The sequence below is a fragment of the Salvelinus alpinus genome, chromosome 5 (genome assembly GCF_045679555.1).
Source record: "Salvelinus alpinus chromosome 5, SLU_Salpinus.1, whole genome shotgun sequence".
Lineage (NCBI taxonomy): Eukaryota > Metazoa > Chordata > Actinopteri > Salmoniformes > Salmonidae > Salvelinus > Salvelinus alpinus.
This window is the reverse complement of record NC_092090.1, coordinates 5,426,352-5,453,826: the sequence shown is the minus strand read 5'-3', so window position 1 is coordinate 5,453,826 and position 27,475 is coordinate 5,426,352. Positions and strand designations below refer to the sequence as shown.

At 53.3% G+C, this 27,475-nt stretch overlaps 1 protein-coding gene across 5 annotated transcripts in view; it reads right to left on the bottom strand.

Moving 5' to 3' along the window:
- fhod1 (formin homology 2 domain containing 1) overlaps positions 1-27,475 on the bottom strand; it is a 238,719-nt gene that overhangs the window by 38,054 nt on the left and 173,190 nt on the right. For all 5 annotated transcript variants that reach the window (XM_071400433.1, XM_071400435.1, XM_071400434.1 and 2 more), the window contains 6 exons: positions 24,796-24,939; positions 12,480-12,691; positions 7,327-8,088; positions 6,425-6,580; positions 5,146-5,328; positions 1,648-1,767 (listed from right to left, as the gene is read on the bottom strand). In XM_071400433.1, the coding sequence (XP_071256534.1) occupies positions 1,648-1,767; positions 5,146-5,328; positions 6,425-6,580; positions 7,327-8,088; positions 12,480-12,691; positions 24,796-24,939 (1,577 nt within the window). The remainder of the gene's footprint in view (positions 1-1,647; positions 1,768-5,145; positions 5,329-6,424; positions 6,581-7,326; positions 8,089-12,479; positions 12,692-24,795; positions 24,940-27,475) is intronic.

Genomic DNA, 27,475 nt, shown 5'->3' with positions numbered 1-27,475 from the left:
GTCATTGTGAAGCCACAAGGCAGGTGATGTGAACCAAGTCATTGTGAAGCCACAAGGCAGGTGATGTGAACCAAGTCATTGTGAAGCCACAAGGCAGGTGATTCAAGGCATTTCAGCTTTCTGCTCCAGACGGCACGTAGTTCATGTATTAACAGTTGCTTCAATCTAATCCCTTTCAGTCATTGAAATTGTTAAAGAGTTTAAAAACTAATCTAGTGAAGGCAACAGTTGGATGAAGATTCTCCAAACTTTTACAAACTTTTATAATCCAACAATTATTGATTGAATTATAAGCATATTAAATATTTTATTGGAACAGACAAATACTGATTGGAGTTGAGAGACTTTGGTGAGAATTGAGATATTGAATTTATTGTTAAATATATATTTTTTAATTATGCACTCATTTATATACATTATATTATATCAGGTATATTTTTGTGTTGAAATAAAGACAATTATTTGTTCCTCATTTGCATAAATACCCCCAGGTGTATTTGATTTGCATATATTATACAATTAACAAACATTTCAACTGTATTCAATTATTACTTTTTCTTTTAAATTTCAACAAAAATGAAGTTATCTTTCTTGTCTTTCTTGTGATGTGGAGACGGTGTGTTAAATCCCCGACTAAGCTTTTACCGTTCTGATTCAACGGGAAAGACACATGTGTTCCATTGACCCCATTTCCGGGGTCGTAACGTTAAGTGACAAGTGGATTTCTTGCACCCCCCCCTCAAACACAGGAAGTAGATGTTTTTTGCACCCCCCCCTCAAACACAGGAAGTAGATGTTTTTTGCACCCCCCCTCAAACACAGGAAGTAGATGTTTTTTGCACCCCCTCAAACACAGGAAGTAGATCTTTTTTTGCACCCCCTCAAACACAGGAAGTAGATATTTTTTTGCACCCCCTCAAACACAGGAAGTAGATGTTTTTTGCACCCCCTCAAACACAGGAAGTAGATGTTTTTTGCACCCCCTCAAACACAGGAAGTAGATGTTTTTTGCACCCCCCCCTCAAACACAGGAAGTAGATGTTTTTTTGCACCCCCTCAAACACAGGAAGTAGATGTTTTTTTGCACCCCCTCAAACACAGGAAGTAGATATTTTTTTGCACCCCCTCAAACACAGGAAGTAGATATTTTTTTGCACCCCCTCAAACACAGGAAGTAGATGTTTTTTTGCACCCCCTCAAACACAGGAAGTAGATATTTTTTTGCACCCCCTCAAACACAGGAAGTAGATATTTTTTTGCACCCCCTCAAACACAGGAAGTAGATGTTTTTTGCACCCCCATCAAACACAGGAAGTAGATGTCTGAAAAAGACAGCTCCTCAGGTGGGCGGGTGCATGCACCCTGCTAGTCCACTTGAGATTATATGTTTACATTGTTGTATGATACAGGGCCCTACATTCCTATTGCCCTATATAGCCCTATGGGCCCTGGTCAACAGTAGTGCACTACCCTATGGGCCCTGGTCAACAGTAGTGCACTACCCTATGGGCCCTGGTCAACAGTAGTGCACTACCCTATGGGCCCTGGTCAACAGTAGTGCACTACCCTATGGGCCCTGGTCAACAGTAGTGCACTATACAGGGAACAAGGTTCAATTTGGGACGCAGACAGGAAGAACACACTTACACTGGTACTGTTGAGGAAGTTTCCAATGGCCAAAAGCGTTGCCAGGATGCGCTTAAAGGTTTTGTTTTTGGCGAGCTGCTCCATGCCTAGTTTCAGGTCGAAAAGAGGCTCGGCAATCTCCTGTACAGAGACGAAGAGAGGAGATGAAAGACTATGAGGGAGGAGAGGAACAACATTCATGGGGAAAAAAACTCCATCAAACAGGCTCGGCAGTCAGTGAGGATTCACAGTCCACCACACACACACACACACACACACACACACACACACACACACACACACACACACACACACACACACACACACACACACACACACACACACACACACACACACACACACACACACACACACACACACACACACACACACACACACACACACACACATTATGGGTGGTGTGAGAGAGAACAGAATCTGCTGGTCCTGGGCAGACTGCTCATATTCTCTGCTCATCCCACCCATAATGTGTGTGTGTGTGTGCTCAGTCTCTGTAGCACACTGTGTGTGTGGTGTGTGTGTGTGTGTGGTGTGTGTGTGTGTGTGTGTGTGTGTGTGTGTGTGTGTGTGTGTGTGTGTGTGTGTGTGTGGTGTGGTGTGTGTGAACAGAATCTGCTGGTCCTGGGCAGACTGCTCATATTCTCTCTCCTCATCCCACTCATAACCCACAAGGAGAATATTGTGCTGTTGTTGAGCTGCCAGTCAGACACACTGACTAACGCTGCTCTACTGGGGAGGTGATGGATCCTCACGGTTCCTACAGGAGGTGATGGATCCTCACGATTCCTACAGGAGGAGATGGATCCTCACGGTTCCTACAGGAGGTGATGGATCCTCACGGTTCCTACAGGAGGTGATGGATCCTCACGGTTCCTACAGGAGGTGATGGATCCTCACGGTTCCTACAGGAGGTGATGGATCCTCACGGTTCCTACAGGAGGTGGTGGATCCTCGTGGTTCCTACAGGAGGTGGTGGACCCTCACGGTTCCTACAGGAGGTAATGGATCCTCACGGTTCCTACAGAAGGATCCATCTGCACGAGGACTATTCCATAATGAGACTAGCAGAACACTAGCCTGGTTCCAGATCAGTTTCTGAATGAGGCACGAGGACTATTCCATAATGAGACTAGCAGAACACTAGCCTGGTCCCAGATCAGTTTCTGAATGAGGCACGAGGACTATTCCATAATGAGACTAGCAGAACACTAGCCTGGTCCCAGATCAGTTTCTGAATGAGGCACGAGGACTATTCCATAATGAGACTAGCAGAACACTAGCCTGTCCCCAGATCAGTTTCTGAATGAGGCACGAGGACTATTCCATAATGAGACTAGCAGAACACTAGCCTGGTCCCAGATCAGTTTCTGCATGAGGCACGAGGACTATTCCATAATGAGGCTAGCAGAACACTAGCCTGGCCCCAGATCAGTTTCTGAATGAGGCACGAGGACTATTCCATAATGAGACTAGCAGAACACTAGCCTGGTCCCAGATCAGTTTCTGAATGAGGCACGAGGACTATTCCATAATGAGACTAGCAGAACACTAGTCTGGTCCCAGATCAGTTTCTGAATGAGGCACGAGGACTATTCCATAATGAGACTAGCAGAACACTATTCTGTCCCTAGATCAGTTTCTGAATGAGGCACGAGGACTATTCCATAATGAGACTAGCAGAACACTATTCTGGTCTCAGATCAGTTTCTGAATGAGGCACGAGGACTATTCCATAATGAGACTAGCAGAACACTAGTCTGGTCCCAGATCAATTTCTGAATGAGGCACGAGGACTATTCCACAATGAGACTAGCAGAACACTAGTCTGTCCCTAGATCAGTTTCTGAATGAGGCACGAGGACTATTCCATAATGAGACTAGCAGAACACTAGTCTGGTCCCAGATCAGTTTCTGAATGAGGCACGAGAACTATTCCATAATGAGACTAGCAGAACACTAGTCTGGTCCCAGATCAGTTTCTGAATGAGGCACGAGGACTATTCCATAATGAGGCTAGCAGAACACTAGCCTGGTCCCAGATCAGTTTCTGAATGAGGCACGAGGACTATTCCATAATGAGACTAGCAGAACACTAGCCTGGTCCCAGATCAGTTTCTGAATGAGGCACGAGGACTATTCCATAATGAGACTAGCAGAACACTAGCCTGGTCCCAGATCAGTTTCTGAATGAGGCACGAGGACTATTCCATAATGAGACTAGCAGAACACTAGCCTGGTTCTAGATCAGTTTCTGAATGAGGCACGAGGACTATTCCATAATGAGACTAGCAGAACACTAGCCTGGTCCCAGATCAGTTTCTGAATGAGGCACGAGGACTATTCCATAATGAGACGAGCAGAACACTAGCCTGGTCCTAGATCAGTTTCTGAATGAGGCACGAGGACTATTCCATAATGAGACTAATGAGGCCCTGATCCTACCTTCTCCAGGGTTTCATAGTTGAGTTTGAAGGCCCTGATCCTATCTTCTCCAGGGTTTCATAGTTGAGTTTGAAGGCCCTGATCCTACCTTCTCCAGGGTTTCATAGTTGAGTTTGAAGGCCCTGATCCTACCTTCTCCAGGGTTTCATAGTTGAGTTTGAAGGCCCTGATCCTACCTTCTCCAGGGTTTCATAGTTGAGTTTGAAGGCCCTGACCCTACCTTCTCCAGGGTTTCATAGTTGAGTTTGAAGGCCCTGATCCTACCTTCTCCAGGGTTTCATAGTTGAGTTTGAAGGCCCTGATCCTACCTTCTCCAGGGTTTCATAGTTGAGTTTGAAGGCCCTGATCCTACCTTCTCCAGGGTTTCATAGTTGAGTTTGAAGGCCCTGATCCTACCTTCTCCAGGGTTTCATAGTTGAGTTTGAAGGCCCTGATCCTACCTTCTCCAGGGTTTCGTAGTTGAGTTTGAAGGCCCTGATCCTACCTTCTCCAGGGTTTCATAGTTGAGTTTGAAGGCCCTGACCCTACCTTCTCCAGGGTTTCATAGTTGAGTTTGAAGGCCCTGATCCTACCTTCTCCAGGGTTTCATAGTTGAGTTTGAAGGCCCTGATCCTACCTTCTCCAGGGTTTCATAGTTGAGTTTGAAGGCCCTGATCCTACCTTCTCCAGGGTTTCATAGTTGAGTTTGAAGGCCCTGATCCTACCTTCTCCAGGGTTTCATAGTTGAGTTTGAAGGCCCTGATCCTACCTTCTCCAGGGTTTCGTAGTTGAGTTTGAAGGCCCTGATCCTACCTTCTCCAGGGTTTCATAGTTGAGTTTGAAGGCCCTGACCCTACCTTCTCCAGGGTTTCATAGTTGAGTTTGAAGGCCCTGATCCTACCTTCTCCAGGGTTTCATAGTTGAGTTTGAAGGCCCTGACCCTACCTTCTCCAGGGTTTCATAGTTGAGTTTGAAGGCCCTGATCCTACCTTCTCCAGGGTTTCGTAGTTGAGTTTGAAGGCCCTGATCCTACCTTCTCCAGGGTTTCATAGTTGAGTTTGAAGGCCCTGATCCTACCTTCTCCAGGGTTTCGTAGTTGAGTTTGAAGGCCCAGAGCTGCAGTCGAGCGCTGAGACCGCTGATGGAGGACAAGGTGAGGAGGAACTGTTCCGCTGAGCCCAGAGGGACGTCAGGGTTGGCCAGCTGAGCCTCCTGGATCTTCTGCTTCTCCTCCTCACTAGGAGTCATCGTCAGGATTTTCTACAACACAACAGATGACTGGAGTTAGAGGAGGCATGGATTTTCTAGAGGGGGAAGAGAGAGGGATGACTGGAGTCATGGATTTTCTAGAGGAGGAAGAGAGAGGGGGATGGCTGGAACAACAGAGGACTAGAGTCATGGATTTTCTAGAGGAGGGAGAGAGAGGGGGATGACTGGAACAGATGACTGGAGGCATGGATTTTCTAGAGGGGGAAGAGAGAGGGGGATGACTGGAGGCATGGATTTTCTAGAGGAGGAAGAGAGAGAGGGATGACTGGAGGCATGGATTTTCTAGAGGAGGAAGAGGGGGATGACTGGAGGCATGGATTTTCTAGAGGGGGAAGAGAGAGGGATGACTGGAGTCATGGATTTTCTAGAGGAGGAAGAGAGAGAGGGATGACTGGAGGCATGGATTTTCTAGAGGAGGAAGAGGGGGATGACTGGAGGCATGGATTTTCTAGAGGGGGAAGAGAGAGGGGGATGACTGGAACAGATGCCTAGAGTCATGGAATTTCTAGAGGAGTGAGAGAGAGGGGGATGACTGGAGGCATGGATTTTCTAGAGGGGGAAGAGAGAGGGGGATGACTGGAACAGATGACTGGAGTCATGGATTTTCTAGAGGAGGAAGAGAGAGGGGGATGACTGGAGTCATGGATTTTCTAGAGGAAGAGAGAGGGATGACTGGAGGCATGGATTTTCTAGAGGGGGAAGAGAGAGGGATGACTAGAGGCATGGATTTTCTAGAGGAGGAAGAGAGAGAGGGATGACTGGAACAGAGGACTGGAGTCATGGATTTGTACCACAGTGAAAGGAAAATCAGAGGACTAAGAAAGTGTGAGTAGCAGACATTTTTGTTATAAAAAAAAAAAAGGTGCTTTGTTGACAGAGAGATTTCCAGGTATACATATAGTTGTTGACAGTAAACATGAATTAAACTACACCAGATAAATAGTGTACTTCCCCTCCTGAACTCTTCACAGGTCACTGATGTTCAATGTCAGAGTGCACTGATCCTGGTGTAAACAGCCCTACGGATCCCATTCAATTGTAATTTTAATGGTAACAGCGCCGCCCAGTGGTGGAAAGACAGTATCACCTCGATGCCCTCCTTGTTGATGGCAAACTCGTCAAAGTTGAGGATGGCGGTCTTGATGACGTGGACTGCTGGTAGTACGGTCATGCCGATGTTGATGCTGTTACTTCTCTTGGAATCTAACACCAGTATCTCTGCCTTCTTCACTTCTGCTCCTTTCTGCAGGGACAAACAGCATAGAAAAGATTTACAATTCACCTGTCAATTCACCTGTCAATTCACCTGCCAATTCACCAGTCAATTCACCTGTCAATTCACCTGTCAATTCACCTGTCAAATCACCTGTCAATTCACCTGTCAAATCACCTGTCAATTCACCTGTCAATTCACCTGTCAATTCACCTGTCAATTCACCTGTCAATTCACCTGTCAATTCACCTGTCAAATCACCTGTCAATTCACCTGCCAATTCCCCAGTCAATTCCCCAGTCAATTCCCCAGTCAATTCACCAGTCAATTCACCAGTCAATTCACCAGTCAATTCACCAGTCAAATCACCTGTCAATTCACCTGCCAATTCACCTGCCAATTCCCCTGCCAATTCACCAGTCAATTCACCAGTCAATTCCCCAGTCAATTCCCCAGTCAATTCACCAGTCAATTCACCAGTCAATTCACCAGTCAATTCACCCGTCAATTCACCCGTCAATTCACCCGTCAATTCACCCGTCAATTCACCCGTCAATTCACCCGTCAATTCACCAATAGAGATTACAGTTAATATTGCTTTTACTTCATTCCTGCTTTACAGTACTTGAGACAACTTAACATAGTTTACACAGGCAGTCCAATTTACATATTTTGCCAATTATTTGGCATATCTGATATTTTCCTCAATGTGTAAACAGCAACAAAAAGCACATGGAATCTGATCTTTTGATTTCTGAGCTGATGTAACCCCTCACCTTCAGAGCCACGGGTAGCTCCTTGGCCTTGGACTCAAACAGGTGTTCCAGCTTGGCCGTATCCACGGTGACCTTATCCAGCGACGCCCACACCGTCCCGCGTCCGAATTTACACTTCCTGGGACTGTCTGACTGTTTGAGTTCCTTCCAGAACAACTTGACCGTCTTTCTCTTCTTGGCAAAGGCCGGGTCGGGAGCCTGGGAGGAAGAGGAAGAGGAGGAGGAGAAAGGGGGAGGGGGAGCTCCAGGAGGAGGTGGAGGAGGAGGGGCGCAGAGACCTCCACCCGGTGGGGGAGGAGGTGGAGGAGGGAGACTCATACACGGCGCCCCGGGAGGAGGAGGAGGAGGGGGTGGAGGAGGAGCGGAGGCTAGTCCAGGCATAGGTGGAGGAGGAGGAGGGACGCCGCCACCACCACCAGGCCGACCAACACCCACGTCGAAGACATCCACGTCCAGAACATCTATATCCTCCTCCTGCATGAGATCAGAGAAGTCCAGGTCTTTAATCTTCAGGGCTTTGGAGCTGGGTTGGAGCTGGTCCCAGGCGTCTGTCTGTCTGTCCCTGGCCAGTGGGGTCATCTGGGTGTTCTCCAGGTTCCGGGAGTGGGTCTCTGCGTCGATGCTGTACTGCGGCCGGACTTGCCGGTGCTGCTGCTCCTCTGCCAGCCTGGCCCGCGCCGCCTGGGCACTGCCACCCAGACCCTGCAGCTCTGCCCTCCTGGAACTGCTGTCCTCGCTGGGTAGAGGCTGGGCCTGCTGGGCCTGGGGAAGAGGATCAGTTAGTTAATCATGGCTATCTGTATCGACTCCAAAATGTGCCAATCGAAAGATTGAACATTTGAGTGATGTTTTCCATAAGCTGGACAGACACAATGCATTTAAATTAAAATAAACACAAAGCAGTTTTTTAATTCAGCTTCCCCCCCCCCCCCCCCGCTATAGATCAGTCAGCATGTGTTCAGCTGTGTAACTCTGCTATAGATCAGTCAGCATGTGTTCAGCTGTGTAACTCTGCTATAGATCAGTCAGCATGTGTTCAGCTCTTTAACTCTGCTATAGATCAGTCAGCATGTGTTCAGCTGTGTAACTCTGCTATAGATCAGTCAGCATGTGTTCAGCTGTGTAACTCTGCTATAGATCAGTCAGCATGTGTTCAGCTGTGTAACTCTGCTATAGATCAGTCAGCATGTGTTCAGCTGTGTAACTCTGCTATAGATCAGTCAGCATGTGTTCAGCTGTGTAACTCTGCTAATTTCAGTCAGCATGTGTAACTCTGCTATAGATCAGTTAGCATGTGTTCGGCTGTGTAACTCTGCTATAGATCAGTTAACATGTGTTCAGCTGTGTAACTCTGCTATAGATCAGTTAGCATGTGTTCAGCTGTGTAACTCTGCTATAGATCAGTCAGCATGTGTAACTCTGCTATAGATCAGTCAGCATGTGTTCAGCTGTGTAACTCTGCTATAGATCAGTTAGCATGTGTTCAGCTGTGTAACTCTGCTATAGATCAGTTAGCATGTGTTCAGCTGTGTAACTCTGCTATAGATCAGTTAGCATGTGTTCAGCTGTGTAACTCTGCTATAGATCAGTTAGCATGTGTTCAGCTGTGTAACTCTGCTATAGATCAGTCAGCATGTGTAACTCTGCTATAGATCAGTCAGCATGTGTTCAGCTGTGTAACTCTGCTATAGATCAGTCAGCATGTGTTCAGCTGTGTAACTCTGCTATAGATCAGTCAGCATGTGTTCAGCTGTGTAACTCTGCTATAGATCAGTCAGCATGTGTTCAGCTGTGTAACTCTGCTATAGATCAGTCAGCATGTGTTCAGCTGTGTAACTCTGCTATAGATCAGTCAGCATGTGTTCAGCTGTGTACCTCTGCTATAGATCAGTTAGCATGTGTTCAGCTGTGTAACTCTGCTATAGATCAGTCAGCATGTGTTCAGCTGTGTAACTCTGCTATAGATCAGTCAGCATGTGTTCAGCTGTGTAACTCTGCTATAGATCAGTCAGCATGTGTAACTCTGCTATAGATCAGTTAGCATGTGTTCAGCTGTGTAACTCTGCTATAGATCAGTTAGCATGTGTTCAGCTGTGTAACACTGCTATAGATCAGTTAGCATGTGTTCAGCTGTGTAACTCTGCTATAGATCAGTTAGCATGTGTTCAGCTGTGTAACTCTGCTATAGATCAGTTAGCATGTGTTCAGCTGTGTAACTCTGCTATAGATCAGTCAGCATGTGTAACTCTGCTATAGATCAGTCAGCATGTGTAACTCTGCTATAGATCAGTCAGCATGTGTAACTCTGCTATAGATCAGTCAGCATGTGTTCAGCTGTGTAACCCTGCTATAGATCAGTTAGCATGTGTAACCCTGCTATAGATCCGTTAGCATGTGTAACTCTGCTATAGATCCGTTAGCATGTGTAACTCTGCTATAGATCAGTCAGCATGTGTAACTCTGCTATAGATCAGTCAGCATGTGTAACTCTGCTATAGATCAGTCAGCATGTGTAACTCTGCTATAGATCAGTCAGCATGTGTTCAGCTGTGTAACTCTGCTATAGATCAGTTAGCATGTGTTCAGCTGTGTAACTCTGCTATAGATCAGTCAGCATGTGTTCAGCTGTGTAACTCTGCTATAGATCAGTCAGCATGTGTTCAGCTGTGTAACTCTGCTATAGATCAGTTAGCATGTGTAACTCTGCTATAGATCAATCAGCATGTGTAACTCTGCTATAGATCAGTCAGCATGTGTAACTCTGCTATAGATCAGTCAGCATGTGTAACTCTGCTATAGATCAGTCAGCATGTGTAACTCTGCTATAGATCAGTCAGCATGTGTTCAGCTGTGTAACTCTGCTATAGATCAGTCAGCATGTGTTCAGCTGTGTATCTCTGCTATAGATCAGTCAGCATGTGTTCAGCTGTGTAACTCTGCTATAGATCAGTCAGCATGTGTTCAGCTGTGTAACTCTGCTATAGATCAGTCAGCATGTGTTCAGCTGTGTAACTCTGCTATAGATCAGTCAGCATGTGTTCAGCTGTGTAACTCTGCTATAGATCAGTCAGCATGTGTTCAGCTGTGTAACTCTGCTATAGATCAGTTAGCATGTGTAACTCTGCTATAGATCAGTCAGCATGTGTAACTCTGCTATAGATCAGTTAGCATGTGTAACTCTGCTATAGATCAGTTAGCATGTGTAACTCTGCTATAGATCAGTTAGCATGTGTAACTCTGCTATAGATCAGTTAGCATGTGTTACTCTGCTATAGATCAGTTAGCATGTGTAACTCTGCTATAGATCAGTTAGCATGTGTAACTCTGCTATAGATCAGTCAGCATGTGTTCAGCTGTGTAACTCTGCTATAGATCAGTCAGCATGTGTTCAGCTGTGTAACTCTGCTATAGATCAGTTAGCATGTGTTCACCTGTGTAACTCTGCTATAGATCAGTTAGCATGTGTTCAGCATGTGTAACTCTGCTATAGATCAGTCAGCATGTGTTCAGCTGTGTAACTCTGCTATAGATCAGTTAGCATGTGTTCAGCTGTGTAACTCTGCTATAGATCAGTCAGCATGTGTAACAGATCCCCACTGTCTTCCTCTATCTGTTCAATAAAGTCAGAACAGATCCCCACTGTCTTCCTCCCTCTATCTGTTCAATAAAGTCAGAACAGATCCCCACTGTCATCCTCTATCTGTTCAATAACGTCAGAACAGATCCCCACTGTCATCCTCTATCTGTTCAATAAAGTCAGAACAGATCCCCACTGTCTTCCTCTATCTGTTCAATAAAGTCAGAACAGATCCCCACTGTCATCCTCTATCTGTTCAATAGAGTCAGAAAAGATCCCCACTGTCTTCCTCTCTCTATCTGTTCAATAAAGTCAGAACAGATCCCCACTGTCATCCTCTATCTGTTCAATAAAGTCAGAACAGATCCCCACCGTCTTCCTCTCTCTATCTGTTCAATAAAGTCAGAACAGATCCCCACTGTCATCCTCCCTCTATCTGTTCAATAAAGTCAGAACAGATCCCCACTGTCATCCTCTATCTGTTCAATAGTCAGAACAGATCCCCACTGTCTTCCTCTTTCTGTTCAATAAAGTTCGAACAGATCCCCACTGTCATCCTCTATCTGTTCAATAAAGTCAGAACAGATCCCCACTGTCTTCCTCTCTCTATCTGTTCAATAAAATCAGAACAGATCCCCACTGTCATCCTCCCTCTATCTGTTCAATAAAGTCAGAACAGATCCCTACTGTCATCATCTATCTGTTCAATAAAGTCAGAACAGATCCCCACTGTCATCCTCCCTCTATCTGTTCAATAAAGTCAGAACAGATCCCCACTGTCATCCTCTATCTGTTCAATAAAGTCAGAACAGATCCCCACTGTCATCCTCTCTCTGTTCAATAAAGTCAGAACAGATCCCCACTGTCATCCTCTCTCTGTTCAATAAAGTCAGAACAGATCCCCACTGTCATCCTCTCTCTGTTCAATAAAGTCAGAACAGATCCCCACTGTCATCCTCTCTCTGTTCAATAAAGTCAGAACAGATCCCCACTGTCATCCTCTCTCTGTTCAATAAAGTCAGACCAGATCCCCACTGTCTTCCTCTCTCTGTTTAATAAAGTCAGACCAGATCCCCACTCTTCCTCTCTCTGTTTAATAAAGTCAGACCAGATCCCCACTGTCTTCCTCTCTCTGTTCAATAAAGTCAGAACAGATCCCCACTGTCATCCTCTCTCTGTTCAATAAAGTCAGAACAGATCCCCACTGTCATCCTCTCTCTGTTCAATAAAGTCAGAACAGATCCCCACTGTCTTCCTCTATCTGTTCAATAAAGTCAGAACAGATCCCCACTGTCATCCTCTCTCTGTTCAATAAAGTCAGAACAGATCCCCACTGTCTTCCTCTATCTGTTCAATAAAGTCAGAACAGATCCCCACTGTCTTCCTCCATCTCTCTGTTCAATAAAGTCAGAACAGATCCCCACTGTCTTCCTCTATCTGTTCAATAAAGTCAGAACAGATCCCCACTGTCTTCCTCTCGCTGTTTAATAAAGTCAGAACAGATCCCCAGTCATCCTCTCTCTGTTCAATAACATTAGAACATTTGATTAAAAAAAAGACCGTAATGAATTCCTACCTTGAGGCTAGATACACGTTCCTTCACACTGCCACCAGCCCTGCCCAGCCCTCTGCGGTCCTCTGGCTCTCCGGAGAGGCTCTCCTCGGGGTCGAGGTAGGGGTCGGTGCCTGACGGGCTCTTCAGGGGACCGGCCGAGGAGTTCTTGGCGTCGAGCATGTTCAGCATGAACTTCCTCTCATTGGAGAGTGTTTTCCGCTGGACACTGACACCTACAGGAGGGAAAGGACAACTGCATGTTACGATCATCATATTCACACACATAGCATTATATATAGATAGAGATAATATATATCTATATATATATACATATATAGATAGAGATAATATATATAGATAAAGATTTAATATATATGTATATTATCTCTATCTGTGTACAAAAAATGACATTACAAAGAAATGACAGCAACTCCATGCTATATCGTTGTAGCCACATTTTCCACAGGTCAGGAAAGATCCACATGTCATTTCAACATGCAATAGAACCCTATTCTCTCGTCCCTGCACTCCGTAACAGATGAGGACAAAGAGGAGATCTTCCCTCTGAACTGGCCGACCTGCGAGCGCAGTCCCTCAGTAGATCCTAACAGCTCCGCACTGACAGCTTTCTGAGCTAGGCAGCAATAGCAACATTAACTCACCAACCCATCAGCTGACAACCAGCGACCTTCTACTCTCCTTCTACTGCAAACACTCTTCACACGCACACACAATCCATCTACAGTAAGTTGCCTAATTGGGTACCCTGTTCAACTTTGACCCTACGCTGTCTGGAGCCTGCTGGTGGTCTGTTCTACCTGGGTCATTAATATCACCCATCTGGTGTTCCAGGTCTAAATCAGGCCCTGATTAGAGGGGGAATCACCCACCCTGGTGTCCCAGGTCTAAATCAGGCCCTGATTAGAGGGGGAATCACCCACCTGGTGTCCCAGGTCTAAATCAGGCCCTGATTAGAGGGGGAATCCCCCACCTGCTGTCCCAGGTCTAAATCAGGCCCTGATTAGAGGGGGAATCCCCCACCTGGTGTCCCAGGTCTAAATCAGTCCCTGATTAGAGGGGAATCACCCACCTGGTGTCCCAGGTCTAAATCAGGCCCTGATTAGAGGGGAATCACCCACCTGGTGTCCCAGGTCTAAATCAGGCCCTGATTAGAGGGGGAATCACCCACCTGCTGTCCCAGGTCTAAATCAGGCCCTGATTAGAGGGGAATCACCCACCTGGTGTCCCAGGTCTAAATCAGACCCTGATTAGAGGGGAATCACCCACCCTGGTGTCCCAGGTCTAAATCAGGCCCTGATTAGAGGGGGAATCCCCCACCTGGTGTCCCAGGTCTAAATCAGGCCCTGATTAGAGGGGGAATCACCCACCTGCTGTCCCAGGTCTAAATCAGTCCCTGATTAGAGGGGAATCACCCATCTGGTGTTCAAGGTCTAAATCAGGCCCTGATTAGAGGGGGAATCACCCACCCTGGTGTCCCAGGTCTAAATCAGGCCCTGATTAGAGGGGAATCACCCACCCTGGTGTCCCAGGTCTAAATCAGGCCCTGATTAGAGGGGGAATCATCCATCTGGTGTCCCAGGTCTAAATCAGGCCCTGATTAGAGGGGAAATCACCCACCTGGTGTCCCAGGTCTAAATCAGTCCCTGATTAGAGGGGAATCACCCACCATGGTGTCCCAGGTCTAAATCAGGCCCTGATTAGAGGGGGAATCACCCACCTGGTGTCCCAGGTCTAAATCAGGCCCTGATTAGAGGGGAATCACCCACCCTGGTGTCCCAGGTCTAAATCAGGCCCTGATTAGAAGGGAATCACCCACCCTGGTGTCCCAGGTCTAAATCAGGCCCTGATTAGAGGGGGAATCATCCATCTGGTGTCCCAGGTCTAAATCAGGCCCTGATTAGAAGGGAAATCACCCACCTGGTGTCCCACGTCTAAATCAGGCCCTGATTAGAGGGGAAATCACCCACCTGGTGTCCCAGGTCTAAATCAGTCCCTGATTAGAGGGGAATCACCCCCCATGGTGTCCCAGGTCTAAATCAGGCCCTGATTAGAGGGGGAATCACCCACCTGGTGTCCCAGGTCTAAATCGGGCGCTGATTAGAGGGGAATCACCCACCCTGGTGTCCCAGGTCTAAATCAGGCCCTGATTAGAGGGGGAATCACCCACCTGGTGTCCCAGGTCTAAATCAGGCCCTGATTAGAGGGGGAATAACCCACCTGGTGTCCCAGGTCTAAATCAGGCCCTGATTAGAGGGGAATCACCCACCATGGTGTCCCAGGTCTAAATCAGGCCCTGATTAGAGGGGAATCACCCACCATGGTGTCCCAGGTCTAAATCAGGCCCTAATTAGAGGGGGAATCACCCACCTGGTGTCCCAGGTCTAAATCAGGCCCTGATTAGAGGGGGAATCATCCACCTGGTGTCCCAGGTCTAAATCAGGCCCTGATTAGAGGGGAATCACCCACCATGGTGTCCCAGGTCTAAATCAGGCCCTGATTAGAGGGGGAATCACCCACCTGGTGTCCCAGGTCTAAATCAGGCCCTGATTAGAGGGGAATCACCCACCTGGTGTCCCAGGTCTAAATCAGGCCCTGATTAGAGGGGGAATCACCCACCTGCTGTCCCAGGTCTAAATCAGGCCCTGATTAGAGGGGAATCACCCACCTGGTGTCCCAGGTCTAAATCAGACCCTGATTAGAGGGGAATCACCCACCCTGGTGTCCCAGGTCTAAATCAGGCCCTGATTAGAGGGGGAATCCCCCACCTGGTGTCCCAGGTCTAAATCAGGCCCTGATTAGAGGGGGAATCCCCCACCTGGTGTCCCAGGTCTAAATCAGGCCCTGATTAGAGGGGGAATCATCCATCTGGTGTCCCAGGTCTAAATCAGGCCCTGATTAGAGGGGAAATCACCCACCTGGTGTCCCAGGTCTAAATCAGTCCCTGATTAGAGGGGAATCACCCACCATGGTGTCCCAGGTCTAAATCAGGCCCTGATTAGAGGGGGAATCACCCACCTGGTGTCCCAGGTCTAAATCAGTCCCTGATTAGAGGGGAATCACCCACCATGGTGTCCCAGGTCTAAATCAGGCCCTGATTAGAGGGGGAATCACCCACCTGGTGTCCCAGGTCTAAATCGGGCGCTGATTAGAGGGGAATCACCCACCCTGGTGTCCCAGGTCTAAATCAGGCCCTGATTAGAGGGGGAATCACCCACCTGGTGTCCCAGGTCTAAATCAGGCCCTGATTAGAGGGGGAATAACCCACCTGGTGTCCCAGGTCTAAATCAGGCCCTGATTAGAGGGGAATCACCCACCATGGTGTCCCAGGTCTAAATCAGGCCCTGATTAGAGGGGAATCACCCACCATGGTGTCCCAGGTCTAAATCAGGCCCTAATTAGAGGGGGAATCACCCACCTGGTGTCCCAGGTCTAAATCAGGCCCTGATTAGAGGGGGAATCACCCACCTGGTGTCCCAGGTCTAAATCAGGCCCTGATTAGAGGGGAATCACCCACCATGGTGTCCCAGGTCTAAATCAGGCCCTGATTAGAGGGGGAATCACCCACCTGGTGTCCCAGGTCTAAATCAGGCCCTGATTAGAGGGGAATCACCCACCTGGTGTCCCAGGTCTAAATCAGGCCCTGATTAGAGGGGGAATCACCCACCTGCTGTCCCAGGTCTAAATCAGGCCCTGATTAGAGGGGAATCACCCACCTGGTGTCCCAGGTCTAAATCAGACCCTGATTAGAGGGGAATCACCCACCCTGGTGTCCCAGGTCTAAATCAGGCCCTGATTAGAGGGGGAATCCCCCACCTGGTGTCCCAGGTCTAAATCAGGCCCTGATTAGAGGGGGAATCCCCCACCTGCTGTCCCAGGTCTAAATCAGGCCCTGATTAGAGGGGGAATCACCCACCTGCTGTCCCAGGTCTAAATCAGTCCCTGATTAGAGGGGAATCACCCATCTGGTGTTCAAGGTCTAAATCAGGCCCTGATTAGAGGGGGAATCACCCACCCTGGTGTCCCAGGTCTAAATCAGGCCCTGATTAGAGGGGAATCACCCACCCTGGTGTCCCAGGTCTAAATCAGGCCCTGATTAGAGGGGGAATCATCCATCTGGTGTCCCAGGTCTAAATCAGGCCCTGATTAGAGGGGAAATCACCCACCTGGTGTCCCAGGTCTAAATCAGGCCCTGATTAGAGGGGGAATCACCCACCTGGTGTCCCAGGTCTAAATCAGGCCCTGATTAGAGGGGGAATCACCCACCTGGTGTCCCAGGTCTAAATCAGGCCCTGATTAGAGGGGAATCACCCACCATGGTGTCCCAGGTCTAAATCAGGCCCTGATTAGAGGGGGAATCACCCACCTGGTGTCCCAGGTCTAAATCAGGCCCTGATTAGAGGGGAATCACCCACCATGGTGTCCCAGGTCTAAATCAGGCCCTGATTAGAGGGGGAATCACCCACCTGGTGTCCCAGGTCTAAATCAGGCCCTGATTAGAGGGGGAATCACCCACCTGGTGTCCCAGGTCTAAATCAGGCCCTAATTAGAGGGGAATCACCCACCATGGTGTCCCAGGTCTAAATCAGGCCCTGATTAGAGGGGGAATCACCCACCTGGTGTCCCAGGTCTAAATCAGGCCCTGATTAGAGGGGAATCACCCACCTGGTGTCCCAGGTCTAAATCAGGCCCTGATTAGAGGGGGAATCACCCACCTGGTGTCCCAGGTCTAAATCAGTCCCTGATTAGAGGTGGAATCACCCACCCTGGTGTCCCAGGTCTAAATCAGGCCCTGATTAGAGGGGAATCACCCACCTGGTGTCCCAGGTCTAAATCAGGCCCTGATTAGAGGGGAAGAATGAAAAATGGCGGTGGTTGAGTTTGAGGGCTCTATTTAGTGCACTACATTTGACCAGGTCCATAGCTCTAGTCAAAAGTAGTGCACTATATAGGGACTAGGGTGGCGTTTGGGGCGGAGACCAACACTCCTCACCATCGACCCTGCTCTCAGCATCGCAGCACGTTCCCTGTCAGTCGGATCAGAACAGGAAAAGGGAAACCAGATCGTCATCTGTTAGTATAAACAGTTGACATGTCTAACGCCTCATAACTGGGCTAGTCTTGGGTGCTGGTGGGACGTTGGGGACCGTAAGGGCCACGGTCTGGTTGGAGTCCCAAGTGGTCCCCTGTTCCCTTTAGAGGTCACTACTTTAGATCACAGCCTTTGGGCCTTGGTCCTCTGGTCAACAGTAGTGCACTACTTTATACCACAGCCTTTGGGCCCTGGTCCTCTGGTCAACAGTAGTGCACTACTTTAGACCACAGCCTTTGGGCCCTGGTCCTCTGGTCAACAGTAGTGCACTACTTTAGACCACAGGCTTTGGGCCTTGGTCCTCTGGTCAACAGTAGTGCACTACTTTAGACCACAGCCTTTGGGCCCTGGTCCTCTGGTCAACAGTAGTGCACTACTTTAGACCACAGCCTTTGGGCCCTGGTCCTCTGGTCAACAGTAGTGCACTACTTTAGACCACAGGCTTTGGGCCTTGGTCCTCTGGTCAACAGTAGTGCACTACTTTAGACCACAGCCTTTGGGCCCTGGTCCTCTGGTCAACAGTAGTGCACTACTTTAGACCACAGCCTTTGGGCCCTGGTCCTCTGGTCAACAGTAGTGCACTACTTTAGACCACACAGCCTTTGGGCCCTGTTCCTCTGGTCAACAGTAGTGCACTACTTTAGACCACACAGCCTTTGGGCCCTGGTCCTCTGGTCAACAGTAGTGCACTCTAAAGGGAATAGGGAGACATTGGGGGCGCAGTCCCAGACTGTTTAGGACTGGGTCATTTGTCTCCTGGCCACTGGGGGGGGGGGGGGGGGGGGATTGAATCTGCCCCCCCTCCCCGTTATCTTCAAAGCCATTTGAAATTAGCTACTGTATATGAGCATTCCACAACAGGGTGTTGCTGCCCTCCGAGTCAGGAGGACCGGACAGAGCGTCGCTGCCCTCTCCGGGTCCGGAGGACCGGACAGAGCGTCGCTGCCCCCTCCGGGTCCGGAGGACCGGACAGAGCGTCGCTGCCCCCTCCGGGTCAGGAGGACCGGACAGAGCGTCGCTGCCCCCTCCGGGTCAGGAGGACCGGACAGAGCGTCGCTGCCCCCTCCGGGTCCGGAGGACCGGACAGAGCGTCGCTGCCCCCTCCGGGTCCGGAGGACCGGACAGAGCGTCGCTGCCCCCTCCGGGTCCGGAGGACCGGACAGAGCGTCGCTGCCCCCTCCGGGTCCGGAGGACCGGACAGAGCGTCGCTGCCCCCTCCGGGTCCGGAGGACCGGACAGAGCGTCGCTGCCCCCTCCGGGTCCGGAGGACCGGACAGAGCGTCGCTGCCCCCTCCGGGTCCGGAGGACCGGACAGAGCGTCGCTGCCCCCTCCGGGTCCGGAGGACCGGACAGAGCGTCGCTGCCCCCTCCGGGTCCGGAGGACCGGACAGAGCGTCGCTGCCCTCCGGGTCTGGAGGACCGGACAGAGCGTCGCTGCCCCCTCCGAGTCCGGAGGACCGGACAGAGCGTCGCTGCCCCCTCCGAGTCCGGAGGACCGGACAGAGCGTCGCTGCCCCCTCCGGGTCTGGAGGACCGGACAGAGTGTTGCTGCCATCTACTATCTTGGTCTCTATTGAATTCAGTGTATCTGCAGGTAAAACCTATGGTAGTGGTTGACAAACCTCTGGTTTTCAGTTGTGACAAACCCAAAAGGAGTTATCTTGTGGCCCGCCAGAAAACCTAAGGAATGTTTGTAGCCACAACCTTGTCTGTAACTCAGCTGATAATATACAGCCAGTAGACAGGCTGGTCCCTGTATAACATACAGCCAGTAGATAGGCTGGTCCCTGTATAACATACAGCCAGTAGATAGGCTGGTCCCTGTATAACATACAGCCAGTAGAAGGGGCAGAGCGGAAGGGGCAGAGCGGAAGGGGCAGAGCGGAAGGGGCAGAGCGGAAGGGGCAGAGCGGAAGGGGCAGAGGGGAAGGGGCAGAGGGGAAGGGGCAGAGGGGAAGGGGCAGAGGGGAAGGGGCAGAGGGGAAGGGGCAGAGGGGAAGGGGCAGAGGGGAAGGGGCAGAGGGGAAGGGGCAGAGCGGAAGGGGCAGAGGGGAAGGGGCAGAGGGGAAGGGGCAGAGGGGAAGGGGCAGAGGGGAAGGGGCAGAGGGGAAGGGGCAGAGGGGAAGGGGCAGAGGGGAAGGGGCAGAGGGGAAGGGGCAGAGGGGAAGGGGCAGAGGGGAAGGGGCAGAGGGGAAGGGGCAGAGGGGAAGGGGCAGAGGGGAAGGGGCAGAGGGGAAGGGGCAGAGGGGAAGGGGCAGAGGGGAAGGGGCAGAGGGGAAGGGGCAGAGGGGAAGGGGCAGAGGGGAAGGGGCAGAGGGGAAGGGGCAGAGGGGAAGGGGCAGAGGGGAAGGGGCAGAGGGAGGAAGGGGAAGGGGCAGAGGGGAAGGGGCAGAGGGGAAGGGGCAGAGGGGAAGGGGCAGAGGGGAAGGGGCAGAGGGGAAGGGGCAGAGGGGAAGGGGCAGAGGGGAAGGGGCAGAGGGGAAGGGGCAGAGGGGAAGGGGAAGGGGCAGAGGGGAAGGGGCAGAGGGGAAGGGGCAGAGCGGAAGGGGCAGAGGGGAAGGGGCAGAGGGGAAGGGGCAGAGGGGAAGGGGCAGAGGGGAAGGGGCAGAGGGGAAGGGGCAGAGGGGAAGGGGCAGAGGGGAAGGGGAAGGGGCAGAGGGGAAGGGGAAGGGGCAGGGGCAGAGGGGAAGGGGCAGAGGGGAAGGGGCAGAGGGGAAGGGGCAGAGGGGAAGGGGCAGAGGGGAAGGGGCAGAGGGGAAGGGGCAGAGGGGAAGGGGCAGAGGGGAAGGGGCAGAGGGGAAGGGGCAGAGCGGAAGGGGCAGAGGGGAAGGGGCAGAGGGGAAGGGGCAGAGGGGAAGGGGCAGAGGGGAAGGGGCAGAGGGGAAGGGGCAGAGGGGAAGGGGCAGAGGGGAAGGGGCAGAGGGGAAGGGGCAGAGGGGAAGGGGCAGAGGGGAAGGGGAAGGGGCAGAGGGGAAGGGGCAGAGGGGAAGGGGCAGAGGGGAAGGGGCAGAGGGGAAGGGGCAGAGGGGAAGGGGCAGAGGGGAAGGGGAAGGGGCAGAGGGGAAGGGGCAGAGGGGAAGGGGCAGAGGGGAAGGGGAAGGGGCAGAGGGGAAGGGGCAGAGGGGAAGGGGCAGAGGGGAAGGGGAAGGGGCAGAGGGGAAGGGGCAGAGGGGAAGGGGCAGAGGGGAAGGGGCAGAGGGGAAGGGGCAGAGGGGAAGGGGCAGAGGGGAAGGGGCAGAGGGGAAGGGGCAGAGGGGAAGGGGCAGAGGGGAAGGGGCAGAGGGGAAGGGGCAGAGGGGAAGGGGCAGAGGGGAAGGGGCAGAGGGGAAGGGGCAGAGGGGAAGGGGCAGAGGGGAAGGGGCAGAGGGGAAGGGGCAGAGGGGAAGGGGAAGGGGCAGAGGGGAAGGGGCAGAGGGGAAGGGGAAGGGGCAGAGGGGAAGGGGCAGAGGGGAAGGGGCAGAGGGGAAGGGGAAGGGGCAGAGGGGAAGGGGCAGAGGGGAAGGGGCAGAGGGGAAGGGGAAGGGGCAGAGGGGAAGGGGCAGAGGGGAAGGGGCAGAGGGGAAGGGGCAGAGGGGAAGGGGCAGAGGGGAAGGGGCAGAGGGGAAGGGGCAGAGGGGAAGGGGCAGAGGGGAAGGGGCAGAGGGGAAGGGGAAGGGGCAGAGGGGAAGGGGCAGAGGGGAAGGGGCAGAGGGGAAGGGGCAGAGGGGAAGGGGAAGGGGCAGAGGGGAAGGGGAAGAGGGGAAGGGGCAGGAGGGGAAGGGGCAGAGCGGAAGGGGAAGGGGCAGAGGGGAAGGGGCAGAGGGGAAGGGGCAGAGGGGAAGGGGAAGGGGCAGAGGGGAAGGGGCAGAGGGGAAGGGGCAGAGGGGAAGGGGCAGAGGGGAAGGGGCAGAGGGGAAGGGGCAGAGGGGAAGGGGAAGGGGCAGAGGGGAAGGGGCAGAGGGGAAGGGGCAGAGGGGAAGGGGCAGAGGGGAGAGGGGAAGGGGCAGAGGGGAAGGGGCAGAGGGGAAGGGGCAGAGGGGAAGGGGCAGAGGGGAAGGGGCAGAAGGGGCAGAGGGGAAGGGGCAGAGGGGAAGGGGCAGAGGGGAAGGGGCAGAGGGGAAGGGGCAGAGGGGAAGGGGCAGAGGGGAAGGGGCAGAGGGGAAGGGGCAGAGGGGAAGGGGCAGAGGGGAAGGGGAAGGGGCAGAGGGGAAGGGGCAGAGGGGAAGGGGCAGAGGGGAAGGGGCAGAGGGGAAGGGGCAGAGGGGAAGGGGCAGAGGGGAAGGGGCAGAGGGGAAGGGGCAGAGGGGAAGGGGCAGAGGGGAAGGGGCAGAGGGGAAGGGGCAGAGGGGAAGGGGAAGGGGCAGAGGGGAAGGGGCAGAGGGGAAGGGGCAGAGGGGAAGGGGCGAGAGGGGCAGAGGGGAAGGGGCAGAGGGGAAGGGGCAGAGGGGAAGGGGCAGAGGGGAAGGGGCAGAGGGGAAGGGGCAGAGGGGAAGGGGCAGAGGGGAAGGGGCAGAGGGGAAGGGGCAGAGGGGAAGGGGCAGAGGGGAAGGGGCAGAGGGGAAGGGGCAGAGGGGAAGGGGCAGAGGGGAAGGGGCAGAGGGGAAGGGGCAGAGGGGAAGGGGCAGAGGGGAAGGGGCAGAGGGGAAGGGGCAGAGGGGAAGGGGCAGAGGGGAAGGGGCAGAGGGGAAGGGGCAGAGGGGAAGGGGCAGAGGGGAAGGGGCAGAGGGGAAGGGGCAGAGGGGAAGGGGCAGAGGGGAAGGGGCAGAGGGGAAGGGGCAGAGGGGAAGGGGCAGAGGGGAAGGGGCAGAGGGGAAGGGGCAGAGGGGAAGGGGCAGAGGGGAAGGGGAAGGGGCAGAGGGGAAGGGGCAGAGGGGAAGGGGCAGAGGGGAAGGGGAAGGGGCAGAGGGGAAGGGGCAGAGGGGAAGGGGCAGAGGGGAAGGGGCAGAGGGGAAGGGGCAGAGGGGAAGGGGCAGAGGGGAAGGGGCAGAGGGGAAGGGGCAGAGGGGAAGGGGCAGAGGGGAAGGGGCAGAGGGGAAGGGGCAGAGGGGAAGGGGCAGAGGGGAAGGGGCAGAGGGGAAGGGGCAGAGGGGAAGGGGCAGAGGGGAAGGGGCAGAGGGGAAGGGGAAGGGGCAGAGGGGAAGGGGCAGAGGGGAAGGGGCAGAGGGGAAGGGGCAGAGGGGAAGGGGCAGAGGGGCAGAGGGGAAGGGGCAGAGGGGAAGGGGCAGAGGGGAAGGGGAAGGGGCAGAGGGGAAGGGGCAGAGGGGAAGGGGCAGAGGGGAAGGGGCAGAGGGGAAGGGGCAGAGGGGAAGGGGCAGAGGGGAAGGGGCAGAGGGGAAGGGGCAGAGGGGAAGGGGCAGAGGGGAAGGGGCAGAGGGGAAGGGGCGGAAGGGGCAGAGGGGAAGGGGCAGAGGGGAAGGGGAAGGGGACAGAGGGGAAGGGGAAGGGGCAGAGGGGAAGGGGGGCAGAGGGGAAGGGGCAGAGGGGAAGGGGCAGAGGGGAAGGGGCAGAGGGGAAGGGGCAGAGGGGAGGGGGCAGAGGGGAAGGGGCAGAGGGGAAGGGGCAGAGGGGAAGGGGCAGAGGGGAAGGGGCAGAGGGGAAGGGGCAGAGGGGAAGGGGCAGAGGGGAAGGGGCAGAGGGGAAGGGGAAGGGGCAGAGGGGAAGGGGCAGAGGGGAAGGGGCAGAGGGGAAGGGGCAGAGGGGAAGGGGCAGAGGGGCAGAGGGGAAGGGGCAGAGGGGAAGGGGCAGAGGGGGAAGGGGCAGAGGGGAAGGGGCAGAGGGGAAGGGGCAGAGGGGAAGGGGCAGAGGGGAAGGGGCAGAGGGGAAGGGGCAGAGGGGAAGGGGCAGAGGGGAAGGGGCAGAGGGGAAGGGGCAGAGGGGAAGGGGCAGAGGGGAAGGGGCAGAGGGGAAGGGGCAGAGGGGAAGGGGCAGAGGGGAAGGGGCAGAGGGGAAGGGGCAGAGGGGAAGGGGCAGAGGGGAAGGGGCAGAGGGGAAGGGGAAGGGGCAGAGGGGAAGGGGCAGGGGAAGGGGCAGAGGGGAAGGGGCAGAGGGGAAGGGGCAGAGGGGAAGGGACAGAGGGGAAGGGGAAGGGACAGAGGGGAAGGGGCAGAGGGGAAGGGGCAGAGGGGAAGGGGCAGAGGGGAAGGGGCAGAGGGGAAGGGGAGCAGAGGGGAAGGGGGGAAGGGACAGAGGGGAAGGGGCAGAGGGGAAGGGGCAGAGGGGAGAGGGGAAGGGGCAGAGGGGAAGGGGCAGAGGGGAAGGGGCAGAGGGGAAGGGGAAGGGACAGAGGGGAAGGGGCAGAGGGGAAGGGGGAAGGGACAGAGGGGAAGGGACAGAGGGGAAGGGGGAAGGGACAGAGGGGAAGGGACAGAGGGGAAGGGGCAGAGGGGAAGGGGCAGAGGGGAAGGGGCAGAGGGGAAGGGGCAGAGGGGAAGGGACAGAGGGGAAGGGGCAGAGGGGAAGGGGCAGAGGGGAAGGGGCAGAGGGGAAGGGACAGAGGGGAAGGGGCAGAGGGGAAGGGGGGAAGGGACAGAGGGGAAGGGAAAGAGGGGAAGAGGGGAAGGGGAAGGGGCAGAGGGGAAGGGGCAGGGGCAGAGGGGAAGGGGAAGGGGCAGAGGGGAAGGGGAAGGGGCAGAGGGGAAGGGGCAGAGGGGAAGGGGCAGAGGGGAAGGGGCAGAGGGGAAGGGGCAGAGGGGAAGGGGCAGAGGGGAAGGGGGGAAGGGACAGAGGGGAAGGGACAGAGGGGAAGGGACAGAGGGGAAGGGGAAGGGACAGAGGGGAAGGGGCAGAGGGGAAGGGGGGAAGGGACAGAGGGGAAGGGGGGAAGGGACAGAGGGGAAGGGACAGAGGGGAAGGGGCAGAGGGGACAGAGGGGAAGGGGCAGAGGGGAAGGAGAGGGGAAGGGGGGAAGGGACAGAGGGGAAGGGGCAGAGGGGAAGGGGGGAAGGGACAGAGGGGAAGGGACAGAGGGGAAGAGGGGCAGAGGGGAAGGGGCAGAGGGGAAGGGGAAGGGGCAGAGGGGAAGGGGAAGGGGCAGAGGGGAAGGGGCAGAGGGGAAGGGGCAGAGGGGAAGGGGAAGGGGCAGAGGGGAAGGGGCAGAGGGGAAGGGGCAGAGGGGAAGGGGAAGGGGCAGAGGGGAAGGGGCAGAGGGGAAGGGGCAGAGGGGAAGGGGCAAGGGGCAGAGGGGAAGGGGAAGGGGCAGAGGGGAAGGGGCAGTAGATTTAGAAGGAGGGTTGGATGTTAATCTCTTGCCTGGTTCATTATGGGTCGCCTGGGTGTCTGCTGGGTCAGGCTGCTCCAGGGTTCTCTGGATGGGGCCAGTCTCTCCTGAGACCTGCCCCCCTGCGTGGAGCTCTGGCTGGGGCTCTGTTCCTGCACCGCTGGCCTGGAACGGGGCTGTTGGCACACACAGACACACAACCCAATAAGTAAAAACATTCACAACTGAATCAGCTACATTTTAAATAATGTATGAGTGAATTTCCATTTGAAATGTTACTGGCAGAGCATAATGCCAGTGAGTGTACTTCAGAGAAATGCCCCCCAGACTCACATTCAACTTCAATGTGAAAGGCCCTCTACCCTTCTCTGCCAAAGTCTTTTCACTTGTCTGAGTGTGTGTGTAAAACACACACAGAGAGACAGAGAGAGAGAGAGAGAGATATAGGAGCGAGAGAGCGAGAGAGCGAGAGCGAGAGCGAGAGAGAGAGAGAGAGAGAGAGAGGCGAGAGATATTGAGGAGAGAGCGTGATATATAGAGCAGAAAGAGAGAGAGCGAGATACAGTTGAAGTCGGAAGTTTAAATACACCTTAACCAAATACATTTAAACTCAGTTTTTCACAATTCCTGACATTTAATCCTAGTAAAAATTCCCTGTCTTAGGTCAGTTAGGATCACCACTTAATTTTAAGAATGTGAAATGTCAGAATAATAGCAGAGAGAATTATTTATTTCAACTTTTATTTCTTTCATCACATTCCCAGTGGGTCAGAAGTTTACATGCACTCAATTAGTATTTGGTAGCATTGTCTTTAAATTGTTTAACTTGGGTCAAACGTTTCGGGTAGACTTCCACAAGTTTCCCACAATAAGTTGGGTGAATTTTGGCCCATTCCTCCTGACAGAGCTGGTGTAACTGAGTCAGGTTTGCTCGCTTTTTCAGTTCTGCCCAAAATGTTTCTATAGGATTGAGGTCAGGGCTTTGTGATGGCCACTCCAATACCTTGACTTTGTTGTCCTTAAGCCATTTTGCCACAACTTTGGAAGTATGCTTGGGGTCATTGTCCATTTGGAAGACCCATTTGCGACCGCGCTTTAATTTCCTGACTGATGTCTTGAGATGTTGCTTCAATATATCCACATAATTGTCCTGCCTCATGATGCCATCTATTTTGTGAAGTGCACCAGTCCCTCCTGCAGCAAAGCACCCCCACAACATGATGCTGCCACCCCCGTGCTTCACGGTTGGGATGGTGTTCTTCAGCTTGCAAGACCCCCCCTTTTTCCTCCAAACATAACGATGGTCATTAATGCCAAACAGTTGTCCTCTGGTCCATCAGACCAGAGGACATTTCTCCAAAAAGTACGATCTTTGTCTCTATGTGCAGTTGCAAACCATAGTCTGGCTTTTTTATGGTGGTTTTGGAGCAGTGGCTTCTTCCTTGCTGAGCGGCCTTTCAGGTTATGTCGATATAGGACTCGTTTTACTGTGGATATAGATACTTTAGTACCCGTTTCCTCCAGCATCTTCACAAGGTCCTTTGCTGTTGTTCTGGGATTGATTTGCACTTTTCGCACCAAAGTACGTTCATCTCTAGGAGGGGGGGTTTCTGGGCCTCTCCATCTCTCATTTCCATGTGTTTACCAGAGGAACAGAAAAGACAGAGAGGCTTTGAGGGGCCAGAGTGGAGGGGGAGAGAGATGGAGAGAGAGAGAGAGAGAGGGGGGGAGGGGGAGAGGGAGGGAGGAGGAGAGAGGGAGGGAGAGAGGGATGGAGAGAGGGAGGAGAGAGAGAGGGAGGAGAGAGAGAGGGAGGAGAGAGAGAGAGAGGGAGGAGGAGAGAGGGAGGAGGAGAGGGAGGGATGGAGAGAGGGAGGGATGGAGAGAGGGAGGAGGAGAGAGAGGGAGGAAGAGAGAGAGGGAGGAGGAGAGGGATGGAGAGAGGGAGGGATGGAGAGAGGGAGGGATGGAGAGAGGGAGGGATGGAGAGAGGGAGGAGGAGAGAGGGAGGAGGAGAGAGGGAGGAGGAGAGAGGGAGGAGGAGAGAGGGGTAGTGCTGGGCTGCCAGGGAGGAGGAGAGAGGGATGGAGAGAGGGAGGAGGAGAGAGGGAGGAGGAGAGGGAGGGATGGAGAGAGGGAAGGATGGAGAGAGGGAGGAGAGAGAGAGGGACGGGGAGAGAGGGATGGAGAGAGGGAGGAATGGAGAGAGGGAGGAGAGAGAGAGGGATGGAGAGAGAGAGGGAGGAGAGAGAGAGGGATGGAGAGAGGGAGGAGGAGAAAGGGATGGAGAGAGGGAGGAGGAGAGAGGGATGGATGTAGTGCTGGGCTGCCAGGGAGGAGGAGGAGAGAGGGAGAGAGTGGCTCCAGTGCCAGACTTCCAGAGTCATGCAGGGGTCTGAGACTTCATGGGAACCTAGATGCCTCTCATCTGGTGTCAGAGCTGGAAGCCCTGTTCAGACGGAACAGCTATTACTAGACTCGTTGGTTATGTCATTATTATGTACAGGTGTCCCCATAATATATCACTGGAGGAAGTGATAATGTACAGGTGTCCCCATAATATATCACTGGAGGAAGTGATAATGTACAGGTGTCCCCATAATATATCACTGGAGGAAGTGATAATGTACAGGTGTCCCCATTATATATCACTGGAGGAAGGGATAATGTACAGGTGTCCCCATTATATATCACTGGAGGAAGGGATAATGT